Here is a 17,984-nt window from a genome sequence, read left to right on the forward strand (position 1 = left end):
AAAGAAAGAAAGAAAGAAAGAAAGAAAGAAAGAAAGAAAGAAAGAAAAATGAAAAAAGAGAAAGAAAGAAACAATGATAGAAAAGAAAGAAAGAAATCAGGAAGGAAAAAGAAAAACTGCCCTATGTTTAGGAACGAGAGTGAAAGGCTTGCACATTTAGCCTTCTGTGACACAGCAAGCTTGGACATATCTTGAAGAACAGAAGTTGAACTGCTTCCTGGAGAAGTCATACAAGCCTGCCTCTCTGTTAAGGAGAAGCTCCACTGCTCACAGTTATCTGAGACATGGAAACTGAAGCCTTCAGCAGGGCCAGGACACTGAGCACAGCTCTCTAATGGCATGGAAAGCTTCAGAACAGGATATGTAGCCAATTAACATTTCTGCTCTTGACTGGAACTAGATATTCCAAAGACCCAGAGTACCCAAATCACTGTCATGGCAATGTATTTCCCCACCCCACGGTGAGGAGGCCTCCAAGCCCAAGGCCAACTGGATGCCTTTCACCTGTACTACCCCCTCTTTTGATGTCCTTGGCTACCATCCTGCCAGGAGTCTTTACCTCATCCTGCTGACCATCAAACACCTAAGAAGAAAGAATTTTCTAGAGGGTGTCCTTTGCGGACCTTTTCTTTTGAAGCTGACCAGCAGGGCAGCCATCGTGTGTGGGGGGGGGGGGGGCTTTGCAAGAAGGCAGGGAGCAGGAAGTAGCTGCCTTTTTCTCAGCCCTGCAGCTGCTGGAGAAAAGGGAGGCAGCAGCAAGATGGTAAGTGCTGCCACCGCCCAATGCCTCTGCTGTCTGAAGGCTCAGCTTGAAGAATCCCAAGGCTCTGCTGCCCCCTGTGCTCACAGCAGGCCTAGCAGCCTGTGCTGAGGCTAGGAGGCACGGTCTGGAGATACAGGCCAGCTCTGCATATACTCCTTGTTGCTTCTGTGGATGATGTAACCTACAGTTGAGGCTGGGGGAGTAGTTAGATGTTTGGTCTGGGCTGCTGCAGACCTCCAAGCTGTTCTTATTTTCTCATTGCCTGCCTTTTCCAGTTCTTCTGACCAAAACGCAGTCTGAGCCTTCCCTGAGCTGTCAAGGTACAGTGAGCTCACAGGCTGCACTCTGCATGGCTCCAGATGGGAGGGTGCACGGAGGTGATAATGTATGTCAGACCTCAAAGGAACTGAGTTTAGCTTGAGGCACCTTGGAGATGGGAGGGGGCTTGCTGGTTTGATATGAGGTTATGATTTAAGTTTTTAGTTCCCCGGGTTTTTTTTTTTTTTGTTTTGTTTTGTTTGTTTGTTTTTTAGAGAAGACTATACCTTGTGTGAGAATTTGCTATGTGACTTTAGTCCATAGAAATAGCTGAGAGTGTTGAAGACAGGAAATTCATAGCTCAGAATTTCAGATGATAGTGATGTGTACAGAAATAACAGCAGTTCCCACTGCCTCAGCTTGTCTCTTGTTCTTACTTTTGTACTTCCTGCCCAGGTCTATCCTACCTGCTGCAGAGTATGTATTGGCAATGGGCTTGAAATTGAACCCTATATATCATAGTAGTATAGGTATGCAAAGGGTTAGTTCAAACTTGGCACTGATTTGGAAAGTCTATGTTGTATAAATGTGCATACACATATATATAAAGAGGGGGTAAATATATTTATGTGCATGTATTTGTACATATTTGTGTAAGCATATATATAAAATCACACATATGAAGTGTGATTTTAATGAGCCTTTTAGAGTTTATACATACCCATATAAACATATGTGTGTATATATATGTATATATATATATGTATATATATGTTTATATGTGTGTATATATGTATATATGTATATATATACATATATATACATATATATGTATATATATGTTTATATGTGTATATATATATATACATATATACATATATATATGTATACATATATACACACACACGCTAAAAAGTGAATATTGCAATGAGTTTTTATATTTGGCAGGAAGTTTGTCATTTTTGCAAAAAAAGTGTTTGATAGAAGATTTATTTAAAAAATAATTAGTGAAACAAAATGCAGCATTTACATAAGTCCCAGTCTGTGATAGATTGTCTGAATGCTGGGCTGAGTGGTCCCCTTTACCAGCCCACAGCTGACCTGCTTTGTCAACAGAATTCGCACACAAGAAAGTCTCCTTTAAGGACAAGGACACTCATGCACATGACTGCTTTAGACATTCTGGGAGATTCTCCTTGGGGATTTGGGCAGACTGAGGCTCTTACTGCCTCTTCCTTGACTACACTATGTCTAGAGTCTAGTGATGGGTGCTGTACCTTAGAGACGGGCAATGGGTGAGAATGCCCACATGGACCATGTGGGACCATGTTCTTCCAGTAACTTCTTCAGTGGCCTGTTTCTGGTCACAGAACTGCCTAATTTCTATTTTTCCATCTAAACCAAGAGGCGCTTTGGACTATATTCTCGGGTCCTTTCACTTTCTCTACCTCTCATGCCTTTATCAGCATCTCCAACACTGATGTGTCCAAATAGTAATTGCTTTGTTGGCAATTAAATGTGAGCCTTGAAAGTAAGTGTCATGCTCCCATAGATGACATCCATTTAGAGCTGTGATTCCAGCTCCTAAAGCACATGCTCTGCAGGGAATCTGTGTTTTCACAGCTCATTGCCCTGGTGGGACAGCCTAGCTGTCTACGGAGACTTAGCTTGATGACAATGCAGAGCTCTCTCTTGCTTTGCTCTTACCTTTCTAAGGCATTCACCTACAATCAGCAGCTTCTTATAAGTCTCTGACCAATCCATAGGCAAAGCCTTTAGAACACATTCCAGCAGCTTGAGGCCCATGTTGGGGCTGAAGATTGAGGCCCTACTTTGCCATACAGTTGTTAGGTAGTAGCATGGGAAGTCACCTCTCCAAACACTATGGTTCTGGTGCCAGGGTCATCAGAACCCTTCTCCATGGGATGGCCTCAGTGCTGTGACCAGTAATTTTATATTCTGGGAGAGAAACAAAAGATTTAGCTTGCTGATGGTTACTGTAGGATGGCCTATGATAGCCAAGCATTTTCTTTCTTGTTTATCTCTGGGTTTCTACAATTTTAAAATATCCTTGTCATATACCATTCAATTGTAAAACTAGTATAAACTAGAAATATACATGTTAATGCATGCCATAGTTTGGATATATTATTTTGTGGTGTAAGATTTTTTTTTCTTTCTAGTTCTTCACTGAGGGTTTTGATGTGACTAACTTATAATTATGTGTGTGCATATGTATCTGTACAGCTCTGTCATGTGAGCCAGTCCTCTGGTTCAGTTGCTGTGTGATGCAGAGCCCACTAATCTCCTTATCTAAGCCCCTTGCATGTCATTAAGTGCCCTGACCTGCCCAAACAGGACAAAGGCTTTGTTTCCTGCAGGATGGTTTAAGAACCACTGGGCCTGGATTTGGCTTTTTTGAGTAGACAGTGTTATTTTGTACATATTTTTTAAATACATTGATTTTTATGTTCTTTTTAAGATTAGATATGAAGCCATACATCATTAGATACAAATATTAATGGTTGTTTGCTGAATTTGGGTTAATATACTCATATCAGTTTGTCAGATCCTGTAAGAAAGAATACCCACCAGTGGTCTAGCTGTTTGGTTGTCCTGCAGATTGAGCTGGGAAAATTGATCTTTTTACCCTTTACAAATAGCTGTTTTGTTTTTGGTTTTGTTTTTCTCAACTCTGCCATATCTTTATGTCTTGGAAGAGAAGGGTATGGTGAATGAAAGCCCAGAATAGGCAAATAGGAGAATGTCATCTTAAAAAGGAAATAATCTGGGACTGGAAAGAGCTCAGTGGTTAGGAGCACTTACTGCTCTCTCAGAGGACCTGGGGTTGGCTCCCAGAGTGTATATGCTGCTCCCAAACATCTGGAACTCCACTTGTGGGGGACTTGATGTAGACATCAGGCATGCAACCTAGTACACAGGCATTTATTGTAGGGAAATACTCATACACATAAAAAAATCAAATTTTAAATTAAATATAGAAAAAGGGTTATGGAGACAGTTATGACCAGTATCCCCAGATATCCGGTTTAAACGGTAACCAAGCAGTCTTTTTCACTGTTCCTCCATGCTCTAGGAAAGAACAGAGGCTTCATGATTTATTTAGCATTTTTATCTTACTTATACCTTATAAGACAAAGTGTTGGGGTTCTTTTAAACTGATATCACAGCCCTTGGAGCAATGCGGTTTGATTGGGTAGCAACAGACCATCTATTGCTCTCAGAAATTTAAGTAGTCAAAATGGACAAACACTGTCAGCCTCATATGAACACTGCCTTCATAGACTCAGGACCAAAGCAAGTGTAAGCGGTGAGTCTCATTCATATTGGCTATGGTAAAACAATAACATTTTAATTATTTTCAATTAGATAAAATTATAATTAAAGCTCACTTTTATTTTTTAGTGCAGCTACTAGAAAATGCAAAATGACAGTTTGCACTAGCCTTCTCTTGAAAAGCATCCCTATTGAGCTTTCATTGAGTTGGTTCTTTTCATCTTCCACAAGAACAAAGCCACTCTCAGAGAAAATGCCACCTTAGTCACTAAAAACCTCTGTAAGAACTTCATGTGATTTCCTTTGGGCCAGAGGGCTTTGAGGTGGCTCGGAAGGCTTTGAAGGAAATCGCGATGATTTTCTTCTTACAGCAAACAGATTAAAGGATTCAGTTAAGGTTTTAACAAGTGAAGTACTTAATCTCATGTTTCAAATGCTGAAAAAAAAAATAACAGTACTACTTTTTTTTTTCACCTCCAGAAATGTTCAGGAAGTCATCACTTGGCAATGATGAGACAGATAAAGAGAAGAAAAAATTTCTGGGGTTTTTCAAAGTTAATAAAAGGAGCAGCAGTAAGGTGAGTCACACGCTGGGACAATGTGGGGTACAAAAGAGTTTCTCACAATATTTCTACTGATCCTACCTATCTCGAGATTTTTTAAAGTAATTCTGTTTGGTAATACTGATTCTTCACCAGAGCTTAAGGCAGTTATTTAATATGAAGGTGTTTACTCACTGGTAGAATTGAAAACCTCTGGCCTCCCCAAGCCAAGCAAGGAAGCCACACCCGGTTAGGTGTCCACACTCATACAGCATGACTCAAAGCTCAGCACACAGCTGTTGGATATAGGGATGAGTGAATCTTGCATTGTTAAGTTTAAATATCATGGTCAGTGTCCCTGCAAATGATCATAGCTTTCCAGCTTAAGGTAGGAAGTCTAGAGGGGTTTCATCAAAACCATTTGTATCTATTCTTGAACTGGCCCATTTTCTGTAGTTTTAAAATGTTTTTTTTTTACCTTTATAACATGATGTGAGATTTCAGAACACTATCAGTTACTTGCTTTTATCTTGCTATTCTTTATTAAATAAGTCTTTATATTCACAATATAGAAGCAATATTGTACAATAATTTAAAATCATAAAATGAAGGGTTTTTTTGTATTCAGTTACAAGAAAATCAAAATCATGGATGCCTTCTAATTATCTGGCAAAGAACAATACACTTTTAGTAAGTGTATTTTACAAACACATATTATGTGTTCCTTGCTGATAAATATGGCTTAAAAATAGAAAGCTGAAACTAAAGTAGTGGCTCAGTGAGTAAGAGGAGTGTTTGCTTCTCCAGCTCCTGTGAAAAGCCAGGAAAATGTATATGTAAGACACACATATGCCATACATATATTTGTTTTTCAAAAGAAAAGATTAATAGAAATAATTGACAGTAACACCACTCTCTCAGCTGGGACAGGCTCTCCACCTGTATAGTTCTATAAGAAGAGAGGAAGTCTCTCAGCTCCGCTTCATAAACCTGCAACTCTGTTCTGCCCAGGGGTGTCCTGAACCTTCCTTCTGCAACCTGCAGCCTTAGTACTATGATTTACCCTATGCTTGATGGTGAAGGTGGCAAATCTTAGAAGGTGCTTTGCCAAGCATCCCTGAACTTCACTGAGTTCTGCCCAGCTGTAGAGGCAACCAGCTTCTTCTACTAGACATAAGTTGCGTGGAATTCCAGACATGGAACAGCAAAACCCTCATGTCTTGAACTATGCCTAGTCTTCCTTCCTCCTGAAACCTTGTAATGGTTTCCTCATTCTGATTTCTGAAGAATGGGCTGTATAATTATATATTTTGTGTTCTTTTTCATGTTCTTCTGCGCTCTTTGAAAATTTGTGCTCAGGGTATGTCTCATTAGTGAGCTCTTTTTAGCCTTAGGTAGTTCAAGTAGTTCACCCCCTCCTCCTATTCTCCCCCTTCCGTTCCTGGACTCTTTTCTTTCATGTCAAGTATAAATGAAGTTAAAGAAGCAGAATTCTTTAGGATTCTTAATTGTGTTTTTGTTCCTGGTATTGTTTAGATGAGCTTGCTGGGACTGTGTTTTCTGTCGTCCCCTTGGTCACCAGTTCATAACAAAACTCCCCTTCCCCACCCCTTACCTTAGATCTTGCTGATTCTGCAACTCCCTCACTGGGAGGCAATCCCCTGCAAATAAAGTAAAATAAAGGGGTAGGAGTGCATTTAGTTTAGCCAGCAAGGCAACTGCCAAAGCTTGGGGTTTGGAGAACCTGTAGCTTTTGACAGTTAGGAAGGACAGACACCAGGAACCTGGGACCTTTCAGTGAAAGAGTCACTTGTACTACACAGTTTGCTCTGTTCATTATAAGAACATTTCCTTATGCAGTAGCTTCTTTTTTCTGTGTTGGACTTCTAGAGTCATTTTCCCTTTTTGTGCTCCTCATCTTTCATTTATTACTCTGTGTGTGTATGTTATGCATACGCTTTCTTGCACTTTCCCTCTCTCCTTGTTATAGTTGGAGATTTTTGCATGCTAAATGCACCCATGCCTAGTGTTCCTAAAAAACTGAGAGAGAATTGTCATTACATCCTACAGGCACATCAATATGGCCAAGCAGCTCGTGCCTTTGTAATTTAGTCAGTGCTAGAATTAACACCCAAGTCCTTTATGTTAATCGCTGGTTCACATTGTACGATGCTTAGCAAAGTGTGACTTTCAGTTTCTTTAATCTATTAAAAGCATATTGAGTAAGTAACTTTAAAATCCTGTGATGTGATGACAGGCAAGTGGATGCCTCAGTATAGAATAAAATCTAAGAATGGAGACTTAAGAAAGCATTCAAACTGAAGTAATATTTTAGTATATTGCCTTTTGGAAGAATATGTGTGGGTGTATATAGATGACTAAATGACTTATGTTTGTAGAAATGTCAATAAAGTATATAAAGGGAAATAATTTTGGCTGAAGCAAGTGAGGGCAAATGTTTTATATTTTAATTTTCTAATTCCTACATCACTTTTAATGTCATTTATTCTCTTAAATTGGTTGTTTTCAAAACATTCCTAAGTGTCATTTTAAGATCTAATTGAAAAGTGTGAATTCTTAGGTTATGCCCCCAGATTCTCATTAGGAGGCCAAGGAATTGAATTTTCCAGTTAGCTCTCCCTACCTGATTGTGTGACCATTGGTATATTGTTGTTTGTGTTTTATAGATAGAGAGGGACTCAGCTGTTTGGGAAATGGTTTATGTGAACACTCAATGCATTAACTACATAGAGATTAAAACCTTGAAATCTTCAAAGCCTAGTTAATCAGTTGATTTGCTGATGTAACTTTGTCAGTTGATGGACACTGCTATTTTTAAGTTGAATATTTTCAAAATTAAAGAAATTCTTTGAGAAAAGAACAACAAAAAAAGAGGCAAAAATAAGTTTGTTTTTTTTTTCCCCATGAGTTGTGGATCAGTGGTGTGATTTCGAAATGAGGGAGTGCTTTGCTTAAGAGCTGTTTTGAAACAGCATTCTAGTTCATAAGGTGAAAGAATGAGTATGGACTCTGCAGTCTACACTGCCTGAAAGTGTGGCCATTTTGGTGTTGTTTGCCTTAGTAGCTGCAAGGTATGCCTGCTCTGTTGCAGTTTGTTTTCCCCTGGAGTTGATGGTGGGGTGCATGTCTGTGTTCTAGGCTGAGCATCTCGGTCTGTCGGGTACAGACAGTGATGAGGACCCCTTGAAGTCAGTGTCTGGAGGTGACGTGAACGTGAGTACTTAATCCAGAGGGTGCTTCTGCTAACCAGGCAGAACTTCTCATTGCAGATAACAAAACTGAAGGCTAGCTTCAGTTCACTCCTCTGCTTGGTTGCTGTGGTGGCTGCATGTAGTTTTGTATACTCATTGGACAATGTTCATTGTTTCAGCTTTTGCTCCTCTCTATTCCACTAAGCTTCTGCAAAGGAACCCTGCATTAGAGTAGGTGAATTTACTTTGTGAAACTTTTGTTACATGCTACCCAGGATAGGCTGATAGTTTATGGCCACTGGTTATCTAGAGCTTGCATTTATTAAGCTTTATAAGTATACTTTGTCCACAGAACCCAGAAAAGAATCTTTTCAAACTCCATTTTCCCCACATTCCAAAATAAGCATCTAGAAAGTTTCTTTTTTTCTTAAATTAGTATTATTATTATTATTTACAATTTATTCACTTTGTATCCCAGTGGTAGTCCTCTCCCTCATCTCCTCCCAGTCCCACCCTTCCTTCCTCTTCCTCCCCTATTCCTCTTTCCTAGTCCACTGATAGAGGAAGTCCTCCTCCCCTACTGTCTGACCATAGCCTATCAGGTCCCATCAGGACTGCCTGGATCCTCTTCCTCTTTGAGCTGGCTAGGTCACCCCACCAGGGTGAAGTGATCAAGGAGCAGGCAACTGAGTTCATGTCAGAGACTGTCTCTTCTCCCTTTACTAGGGAACCCAAATGGAGACTGAGCTGTGTGTTGGCTACATCTGAGCAGAGGCTCTAGGAGCTCTCTGTGTATGTTCTTTGGTAGTTGCATCCATCTCTGCAGTTCCTGGTGGGCCTGCTTTTTTCTATTTTTTCTTCTTTATTGGTCTTCTTGTGTGGCTCCTGTTCCCTCTGGGTCCTTTTATAGCCTCCTTTTTCCATAAGACTCCCTGTGCTCTGTCTAAAGTTTGGCTGTGAGTCTCTGCATCTGCTTTGATTCCCTGCTGGGTAGAGTCTTTTAAAGGACATCTCTGGCAGGCTCCAGTCCTGTTCCCTCTCTTCTATCACTTCTGCCTCCATTGTCTATCTTGTTTTCACTTCTGAATGAGAATTAAGCATCTTCCCTAGGGTCCTTCTTGTTGCTTAGCTTCTTTAGGTATGTAGATTTTAGTATGTTTATCCTATACTGTATGGCTAATATCAAATATCACTTAGAAGTATATACCATGCATGTCTTTCTGGGTCTGGGTTACCTCACTCAGCATGATCTTTTCGAGTTCCATCATTTGCCTGCAAATTTCATGATTTTCTTGTTTTTAATAGCTGAGTAGTATTTGATTGTGTGAATTTCTTTATCCATTCTTTGGTTGAAGGACACAGTCAACAGAACAAAATGACAGCCTATAGACTGAGAAAAGATCTTCACCAACCCTACATCTAATAGAAGGCTAATATACAGAATATATGAAGAACTCAAGAAATTAAACACCAACAAATCAAATAATCCAAATAAAAATGGGGTACAGAGCTAAACAGAAAATTCTCAACACAGGAATATTGAATGGTGGAGAAACATTTAAATGTTCAATGTCCTTAGTCATCAGGGAAATGCAAACCAAAACAACTCTGGGATTCCACCTCACACCATCAGAATGGCTAAGATCAAAAACTCAAGTGACAACACATGCTGGAGAGGATGTAGAAAGTGTCTCTATAAAATTTTAAGTAAATGAAACAGTATAATTCGTTGTATTATATAAGTACTTATATTTTGAATATTTTTAGTAAAAGTCAGGTATTTACCTCTAAAATCTATCCACACAGATTGTATGGAAATGGCTGAGTGCCAGGCATCCACATGTCAGATTTGTATATAAAGATAAGTCAGGCTCCTTTATGCACCATAACCCCTTTGTGTAGTAGATAGAAACGTATAGATCCTGTGAGCTCAGTGGTCAGCCAGTCTAGCTGAAGTGACAATCTCCAGGTTCAGTGAGAGAGCCTGCCTCAAAGGAATAAGGTGGTAGGTGACAGAGTAGGACAGCCAGTGCACCCTTCTGGCTTCTGCTCGGCACATTCATTGTCTTCTACACACATGCACACACATATTACTTGGACAAACTTTCTACATCATTAATAGTTTTGTATTGTCACTCCTAGTTTCACATCAAATTTTGTTCTGTCCAATATGTGTTTGATACTTGAAAATATTTTATAACAACTTGAAATATAGTGTGATACAGAAATGGCCATCTAATGTTTTATTAAATATGGGAAGTAAATTTTTCTTGCAAAGATATTTCTTAATAAAATGAAAGATGAATGGTCTTTGACATATTCCATGATCCAGAAAAGACTTCATATTAATTCAGTATATCTTTCCACATTTCCTGATGTAAACTGAGCGACATTTTCTATGAATTGTCTGTAAGAGTGGAGCAATCCAGCCACATCAGCACCTTTTCTTTCTTTGATGTCTTTCCAGACAACACAACCCAAAGCATGAGGTATGATCAAAACTAAACAAATTATCTTCCAAATTTGTTTATGGCCAAAATTTGAGAGCTATAACATTTGTAGTCACACTGGAATGGCTGACTTTTGAGAGGTATAAAGGAAGAAAAAAATTATGTCAGCATTTGTCAAATACTCATCACATTATTTTTTGTTGTTGTTGTTAATGGGTAGTTTCTAAACCTTATATTTGTGAGATGCAAAGTCTTTATAATAGTCGTACTTTCTCCTAAGTTTTGCAAACAAATTCTTTAAAAAATATAATTTATTTAATTTTATGTGCATTGGTGTGATGGTGTTAGATCTCCTGGAACTGGAATTACAGACAGCTTTGAGCTGCCATGTAGGTACTGGAAATTGAACCTGAGCCCTCTGGAAGAGCAGCCAGTGCTCTTAACCACTGAGCCATATCTCCAGCCTCTGCAAACAAATTCTTAATGATTTGTATTTCCATGAAGTGCAAATCTATCTTTTGTGAACTGAATTTGTCAATGTGAAATTTTATTTGAGAAAAGCCTTGAGCTTATTTTTTGTCAAGGTCTGGGGTTAATGAATGTTAGCTCACTGAATCTGTTTTAAATGCCTGTTATCTAAGTTAATTGGTATAACGAGTCCTTATTGTTGGCCTAAGAAAAAGTCAAATTTACCTTAGTTACCAAAACCCAATTACATTTTAAAATTTAAGGAAGTAAATAAGTATGTACCCGTGGTAATTACATCACCTTTGCCTCCAATCACAGCTGTGCTGAGATGCACTGATTTTCTGTAGGACTTGAATGCCCACGTTTAATGCTCTGAACGTGTTTCCTCCTTGCAATGTCCTTATTTATTGCACTGTAGAAACGAGGCTTCTGCCTTCGTTGTAGTCACCTGTTTTTGGTGAGTAAGAATGTTTGCGATTTTGAGCATTTAATGCAATTCCAGAAGCCAACCTGAACCCAGGTAAACAGGAACACTTGCTCATGCCCTTTCCCATATAAATCACATTGGACAGAATAGAATTATGTAATGAATTTAAGGAAACTTCTTCTGTTGCAATCTTAACTAAGTTCCTACCAGAACTAATCAGCCAGGCATCATGTTTGTTTTGCTATTAAACAGACTTAAATCAACAGAGAATGATTTTTGATGGCCATAAACTCATTAGTCTTTCAGGCTTGTCTTTCATCAGCCTGTTTTATCCATAAGATGTTGAAAAATATCTTTTAATATTTCACACATTCAATAAACAAACTGCTTATGTTTAAGTAGGAAACTTATTATATCCAAGGGCTTGGCATCTCACATATTTGAGGCTATTATGTAACCAGGCAGTAACTTATGCATTAATGAGTGGTAGCTTAATTTTTTAGTAAGCATTGCTAATTTGCATGATCTTTTTTATGTACTTAGGAACATAAGAACATAGCTATGATGTGCACAGCTGGCTGGCTAGCTGAATAGATAGACAGGTGGATGAATGGATAAATGGGTGGGTAGATGGATATATAGATAGATGGATGGGTGACTCACAGATGACAGATTCTAGGCAAAAACTTCATAGAAAATATACAAAGCACTTTAAAAAATTAAATCCTGCAAATATATATAGCAATATATCTGTTTGTGGAATCAGAGGCCACACTCTTGGACAGGTAGATTTGGTACCATTGTTTCAGTTAGGTTTTGTTTTAGAACAAATTAAGTTGTTTGTAAAGTTTAGTTGGAAAAATTAACAAACAAGAAGATCTAAGAAAACCTGAAAGCCAGAGAAATTGAAAGCCTTACTGATTTTTCAAGTATATTTTGAAGCCTTAAAGAGAATTATAGCAGCCAGTACAGTGAAGCAGTAGGAAAACTTCAAGCCAGTTGTACAGAAAATATGGAGTACAGTACAGACAGCCCTCAATGGCAAGGGCAGTGAACATGAATGAGTAGGGCCTAGAATGACCATGAAGAAAAGTAAAAACTGTGCATGTTTCACAGAATACACCAGAACAAATCTCAAGATCAGAAATCAACATGTACATATTGAAGCCAGGCATTGCAGGCAGAAAACATGTGTGAACAATTTTCTGACTGTGCTCAAACTCAACATGTGCTAATGAGAATAATAAATTTACTGTGGAGGTAAAAACTTGAATGACGGCATAAAGAATAAAGACATAAGAAAGCAATCCAAGAGAAAGATGAGGTGGAGAAAGAGCAAATATGAAAGTGAGGGTAGTATAAAGACTATAAAACTCCAAATATTACATGGGAGAGAGCTTTTAGAAATAGAGAAGGCAGATTTAAGTTGATACATAGATGAGAATACACAGATGATGCAGAGAGAAAACCAGTGTACATGGTATGTAAATTATTGAAAATAGTTGAAACATCGTCATGAGAAATACTAATTACTCTTACAGTGAATTCTCATTTATTACATATTAGATGACAACATTTCAGAAATTTGCCCATCACCTCTGCTGGCTAATCTGTGGGGAGTCTTCAGTGTGTTACTGAGCAGAATGTTAAATGTTATAGCATTTTAATGGAGAATTTTTGTGATATATAGCCAAACTATATTTATTATTCTTTGCATCAGAAATCCTACAAATAGAAATCTATCTATCATAAAAGCTCCTTTACCAGAGTCTGTGATGATGTCGGAGATAATTTCTTGCAGCATTATTTTGTAATAGCAAGAGCTGAATAACACTCAGCGGCCCTTCAGTGGGAGACTGAAAGATTAAATAACCATGATTAGTATGATTGACTACTGCAGAATTGTGAAGGGAAAGAAAAGATGATTGCCTACTGATGTGGTATTCTCTGGAATATATTTTTTTCCATTAGAAAAATAATGGTAATTAGTTTTCATGTAAAACAAAGTCTGCAAATGAAGCTTTGATATGCTACATCAGCCATTGACTTTGAAAATAATTCAGGCCCTAGCACAGGATGGCACGTAATGAAATGGTAACTGTCACTGCAGGTGACCTTGGCTGCTACCCCAGCCCTGCCTGGCCTCTGTGGTTAGCTGAGTTGTGTGATCTCTGTTAATCTTCCTTTCACAGGCACAGAAACATCTTGCTTCCAGAGGTGGTTGATTGATCAAATCTGTTGAACATGTCGAATCCCTTTGAGTGTGTGTTGATCTCCCCTTGGCAAGTATATAGGTGACATAGCATTTCTTAAGAAAACTGTGCTACTATTTCTTGTCACTTTGCTATCGTCCTCTAGCCTGCAAATATACCCTAACATGACCAGAGGGCAGGATCCAACTGCATTAGCGGTTGGGGTCCTGGGAGCCCTCGTGTCTTTGTATGTTCTCTGTTTTGAAGGACTAAAGGCAGCTGTTCCTCCTCCTAGTTGTACTATATAGACTTAGAGACTTCCAGCATATAGATCCAGTGATAAGCCTCAACCACTCCATCTCTTGATTTCTTCTATTTCAAGGCCCTGTATGGGGCCTTGCTTTACAAGCTGTGTGGTGAGGGCTTTGCGACTCTTTGAATGCTCTTCTGCCACTGGGCTGCTCTGAGCCTTTATATAACTTTTCCAGCTCTGGGCAGTAGAATCTCTTTGAGGAGCTGGAAAATGCTTGGAGGTGAGTGTGTATGTGTGTATGTTTTGGGAGTAATGTCTGTCTCTGTGTGAGCCAGGACAAGCGTCTGCCTCAAGATGAGGAGTTGAGCTTTAGACTCCAGACCAGCTGGGGAGCCTGTCTATCTTGACTTCCTCATCTATAAAATAGTATCCTCTACGAGAGCTCAGTCTAAGGATAGCTTTGCATGGCCCATGCATGAGGAAGCCTGAAATGGTGAACACAGTTGAGTGCAACCCTATCAGAGAGGTTGCAGATATTGTTTGCCGTTTTCTTGAGAGGTTTTAAGTAGTTTATCATATCTATGAAAGAAACAAACAGCAAAAAGTAGTATCAACATAGATGGTCCACATAACCCACTTCTCAGGCAATTTCAGTTTCTGAAGACTAGTTTACCTTATTATAAGATTTAGCTTCTGTGTTACTTGTATCATATTAAATATACTTAGTACCTTTCTAATATCTTAAAATGCTTTTTTGTGAAATCCCACAGTTTCCAGGAAGCTCCTCTTTCTATGCCCACAGAGGGGAATGTGGTTTAGAGGACTTGTCATTAGCAAAGTGACCCTGAGCAAGACAAACCTTGTCTGGAATCAACCATGGGAGATAATCTATCATTAATAGGCCCCACCATTTGATTTAAAACAATTTCTAATAATGCACCAATCTAAAATTCATTAACCATACCCTTGCTTGCTACTCTGAAGTCGAAGGCTTTTGATGATTGAGCTAAAGAATCAGTGATTATAACATAAATAAATAAAATTAAAACTAGAGGCAGTTTATTCACTTGTCCTGTTCAGTTCATAGGGAAAACTAATACCATGGCTTTGGCTCCCCTGTTCGGGAGGAGCCTCTTGCTGTATTGTGCAATGAGTTCCATATTCAAAGATGCCTGGAGTTTCTGCCCATAAGCCCTGGTTTTGTTGGTGCCAGCCATTTAGGACTCCAGAAAATAGCAAAGAAGTCCGTGAACACAAGGACAACTCAGGAACGGTTAATAGAAATACCATCTTAAGGAAAATCTGTTCTATTTCCCATGCATTCCAGCCTGTCTTCCTTCCCAGCTGGCACTGGTCTCTGGGGGAAAACAATGAACTCCCCGAGGCTGCCAGAAGCATGTGTGTGGTGCTGGCTCCACCACAGGGTGTCAGTGTTCCCACAAGCACAGGAATCAGACATACCCTAGCCAGAGAAAGTTCAAGAAGGCTGTTTCTGGAACATTCACAAATTGCTAATAAGAAAATATACCCTGAGGGCTAAGCCATGTCCTTGTAGGGTAGAACTAACTTTTCTTAGAAATCAATTTTGTATAGTCTGTATCTTTATATTATATATTCAAAAGTATAAAATAAATAGCAGATGGCAATTTAAAATATATTTTTATTTATTCTTTGAGAATTTCATGCATGTGTACAGTATATTTTGATCATATCCACCCCAGTGCCCTACTCTAACTCCTCCAAGATCACGACACCACATCTCTCTGAACTTAGTGCCCCACCCCAGTCTTTTTACCCACAATTAGCAATACTAGTATTTGTACGAGGAGACTGGGAATCATATAAAATGCTTCTAGTCTTTCAGGTTTCTTGCCAAGTTTAGCATTGCTCAGTGGCAGAGCCACTCTGTCACACAGAGAGAGCAACAGGTTTTCTCTCTTTCCATCTCCCACCTCATATGCTTAAAATTTTGTTTAATTATCTTCATAGTGATAAGGCTGGGTATATTTCCATAAAAGGAAGCTGGGAGTCCAAAAGAGTGGAAAGCCCTTGCCTAGCTCACCAGACCCTGTGTTCCATCTGCAGTTCAGGGAGGAAAGTGACTCTAGGTTGTGTCCTGGCAGTTGGATTCTGATGTAAGCGTTTACAGTTCTCTGACCTTATAGTGCTGTCTTTCCCTGTGTTGGGTGGATTCAAAACCACCACTACCCAGAGAATCATTTTTGTTCTTCAGGAGAACAAAATGATGCTGAGTGAGTGGAAGCAGGCTCTTTGTCATTTCTTGATAAACTCATATATCAAGCTCTCGTTTGTTACTGTTTCACCACTGTCTCCAAAACTGTTTTCATTTGGAAGATTTTTTGTTGTTGTGCTTTGTTTTGTTCTGTTTGTAATGAAGCTAACAGAAGAATTAGTGAATCAATGTGTCTGGGAATTTATGGCTTTTACAAGACTATGTTATTGCATTGATTTCAGAAGGGCATGCTTCTGCCAGAAACAAGTCCAATTCCTTGTGAAGCTACTCAGTTTGCATTTCTTTTCCCATGGCTCAGTTGTGAAATTCCTATACATTAGAGGTATGCAGCTGAGAGAAGTTATCAAGTATTTTTTCCTCTGTGCACTTTTGAAAAATGGTAATTAAAATGTTTACATTAGGCTGATGAGATGAGTCAGCATGTATAGGCACTTGTTGCCAAGTCTGATGACCTGAGTTTGATTTCTGGGACCTACATGGTAGAAGAAGAGAAGTGACTGCTACAAGTTGTCCTCTATCTGACCTCCACATATGTGCCCCCTCATGAAATAAATAAATAAATGGAAAATTTATATTAGAAATAAAATAATCATATTATGGCCCTCCTAGGACCAATGTGGAAGCTGCCAGACATTTATATTTAAAGCTTCAGTGACGTTTTCTCCCAAAATATTTGCAATGAGGGTTCAAATTAGTGCCCCTTTTCCAAAATACTTGGCATAAGAAGTATCTACAGTATTTGTGTTTGGTTTTCCAGCTGATAGGCCTTAATTCAAAAGTTCAAAATCTGAAAGGCTTCACAGTGGGAAACATAAGCATCATGTCAGCACCCAAAACATTTGGAATGTCAGCTTGTTAGATTCATAATTGTCCAATTAGAGATGCTGTGTTCATCGGTATCTGTTACTGGAGCAAAATATCTTTTTTTGAGGTTATTTTTATTTTTAAATTATTATAATTTATTCACTTTGCAGCCCAGCTGTATCCCCCTCCCTCCATGGCTCAGTGGGCAAAGTATTTGCCATGCAAGTAGGACAAACTGGGTTCAGACTTGCCAGCACATACATTAAAGAAAAATGTGTGGCAATGTGTGACTGTAATCCCAGTGGTGGGAGGCAGAAACAGGAGGATCCCAGGGACTCAGAGATCCCCGAGTTCAATGAGAGTCTAGATCTAAAAATAGGATGGAAAGCCATAGAGGAAAACACCTGCCATCTCCCTGTAGTCTCTGCATGCAAACTCACACTAAGGCAGTCTGTGATGTAGCTTAAGGATAAATTGCCAGCCTGTCCTATTATATATATGATCTTGGGTTCTACCTTTATAATCTCTGTCTATTTCTCTCTCTCTCTAATACTGACCATTTTGGGCCAGCTTTAAAGCAAGTTTTATTAAATATTAAATACTGACCAAAAGATGGGCTTTGATTAGTACCATTACCTGGAATTTCTCAGCTGAGAAGGGCCCCAAGCCACGTGTTGCAGGGGTTTAAAGGGACAAACCCATAGGCCACCATACTTTCCCGTGAGGTTTTGTTATTTTCCAAGAACAATTCCCAGGATTTCAGGAAGTTATCTGGTCCCTGGGCAGATGGGGCTTATAGGTTAATTGTGGGTCTCTCTCTCTTCATCTCCCTCTCCCTCCCCTCTCCTACCCCCTTTCTCTGTTCCTCTCTCCCTCCCTCCCTCTCTCCTCCTCCCTCCCTTTCTCCCTCTCCTTCTCTCTTTCTCCCTCTTCTTCTCCCCATTCTACCTTTCCCCCCTTTCCCTGCCTTCCTCCCTCCCTACTTAAAAATTAGAAATGTTTATCTTATGTTACATTTTGAAGGTTTTAATTTATACATGATTAACCTGTTGCTTTTGGGTTTG

The 17,984-nt window shown here is 39.2% G+C and overlaps 1 protein-coding gene across 4 annotated transcripts in view; it reads left to right on the forward strand.

The window, feature by feature from the left end:
* Cobl (cordon-bleu WH2 repeat protein) overlaps positions 1-17,984 on the forward strand; it is a 244,038-nt gene that overhangs the window by 107,502 nt on the left and 118,552 nt on the right. For 2 of the 4 annotated variants that reach the window (XM_055623924.1, XM_055623926.1), the window contains exons 5-6: positions 4,799-4,896; positions 8,020-8,094. In XM_055623924.1, coding sequence (XP_055479899.1) covers positions 4,799-4,896; positions 8,020-8,094 — 173 coding nt within the window. The remainder of the gene's footprint in view (positions 1-4,798; positions 4,897-8,019; positions 8,095-17,984) is intronic. The other 2 variants (XM_055623925.1, XM_055623927.1) reach the window with 1 other exon arrangement.

Source organism: Psammomys obesus, unplaced genomic scaffold (genome assembly GCF_907164565.1).
Source record: "Psammomys obesus unplaced genomic scaffold, mPsaObe1.curated_primary_1811, whole genome shotgun sequence".
In the NCBI taxonomy this organism is placed as follows: Eukaryota; Metazoa; Chordata; class Mammalia; order Rodentia; family Muridae; genus Psammomys; species Psammomys obesus.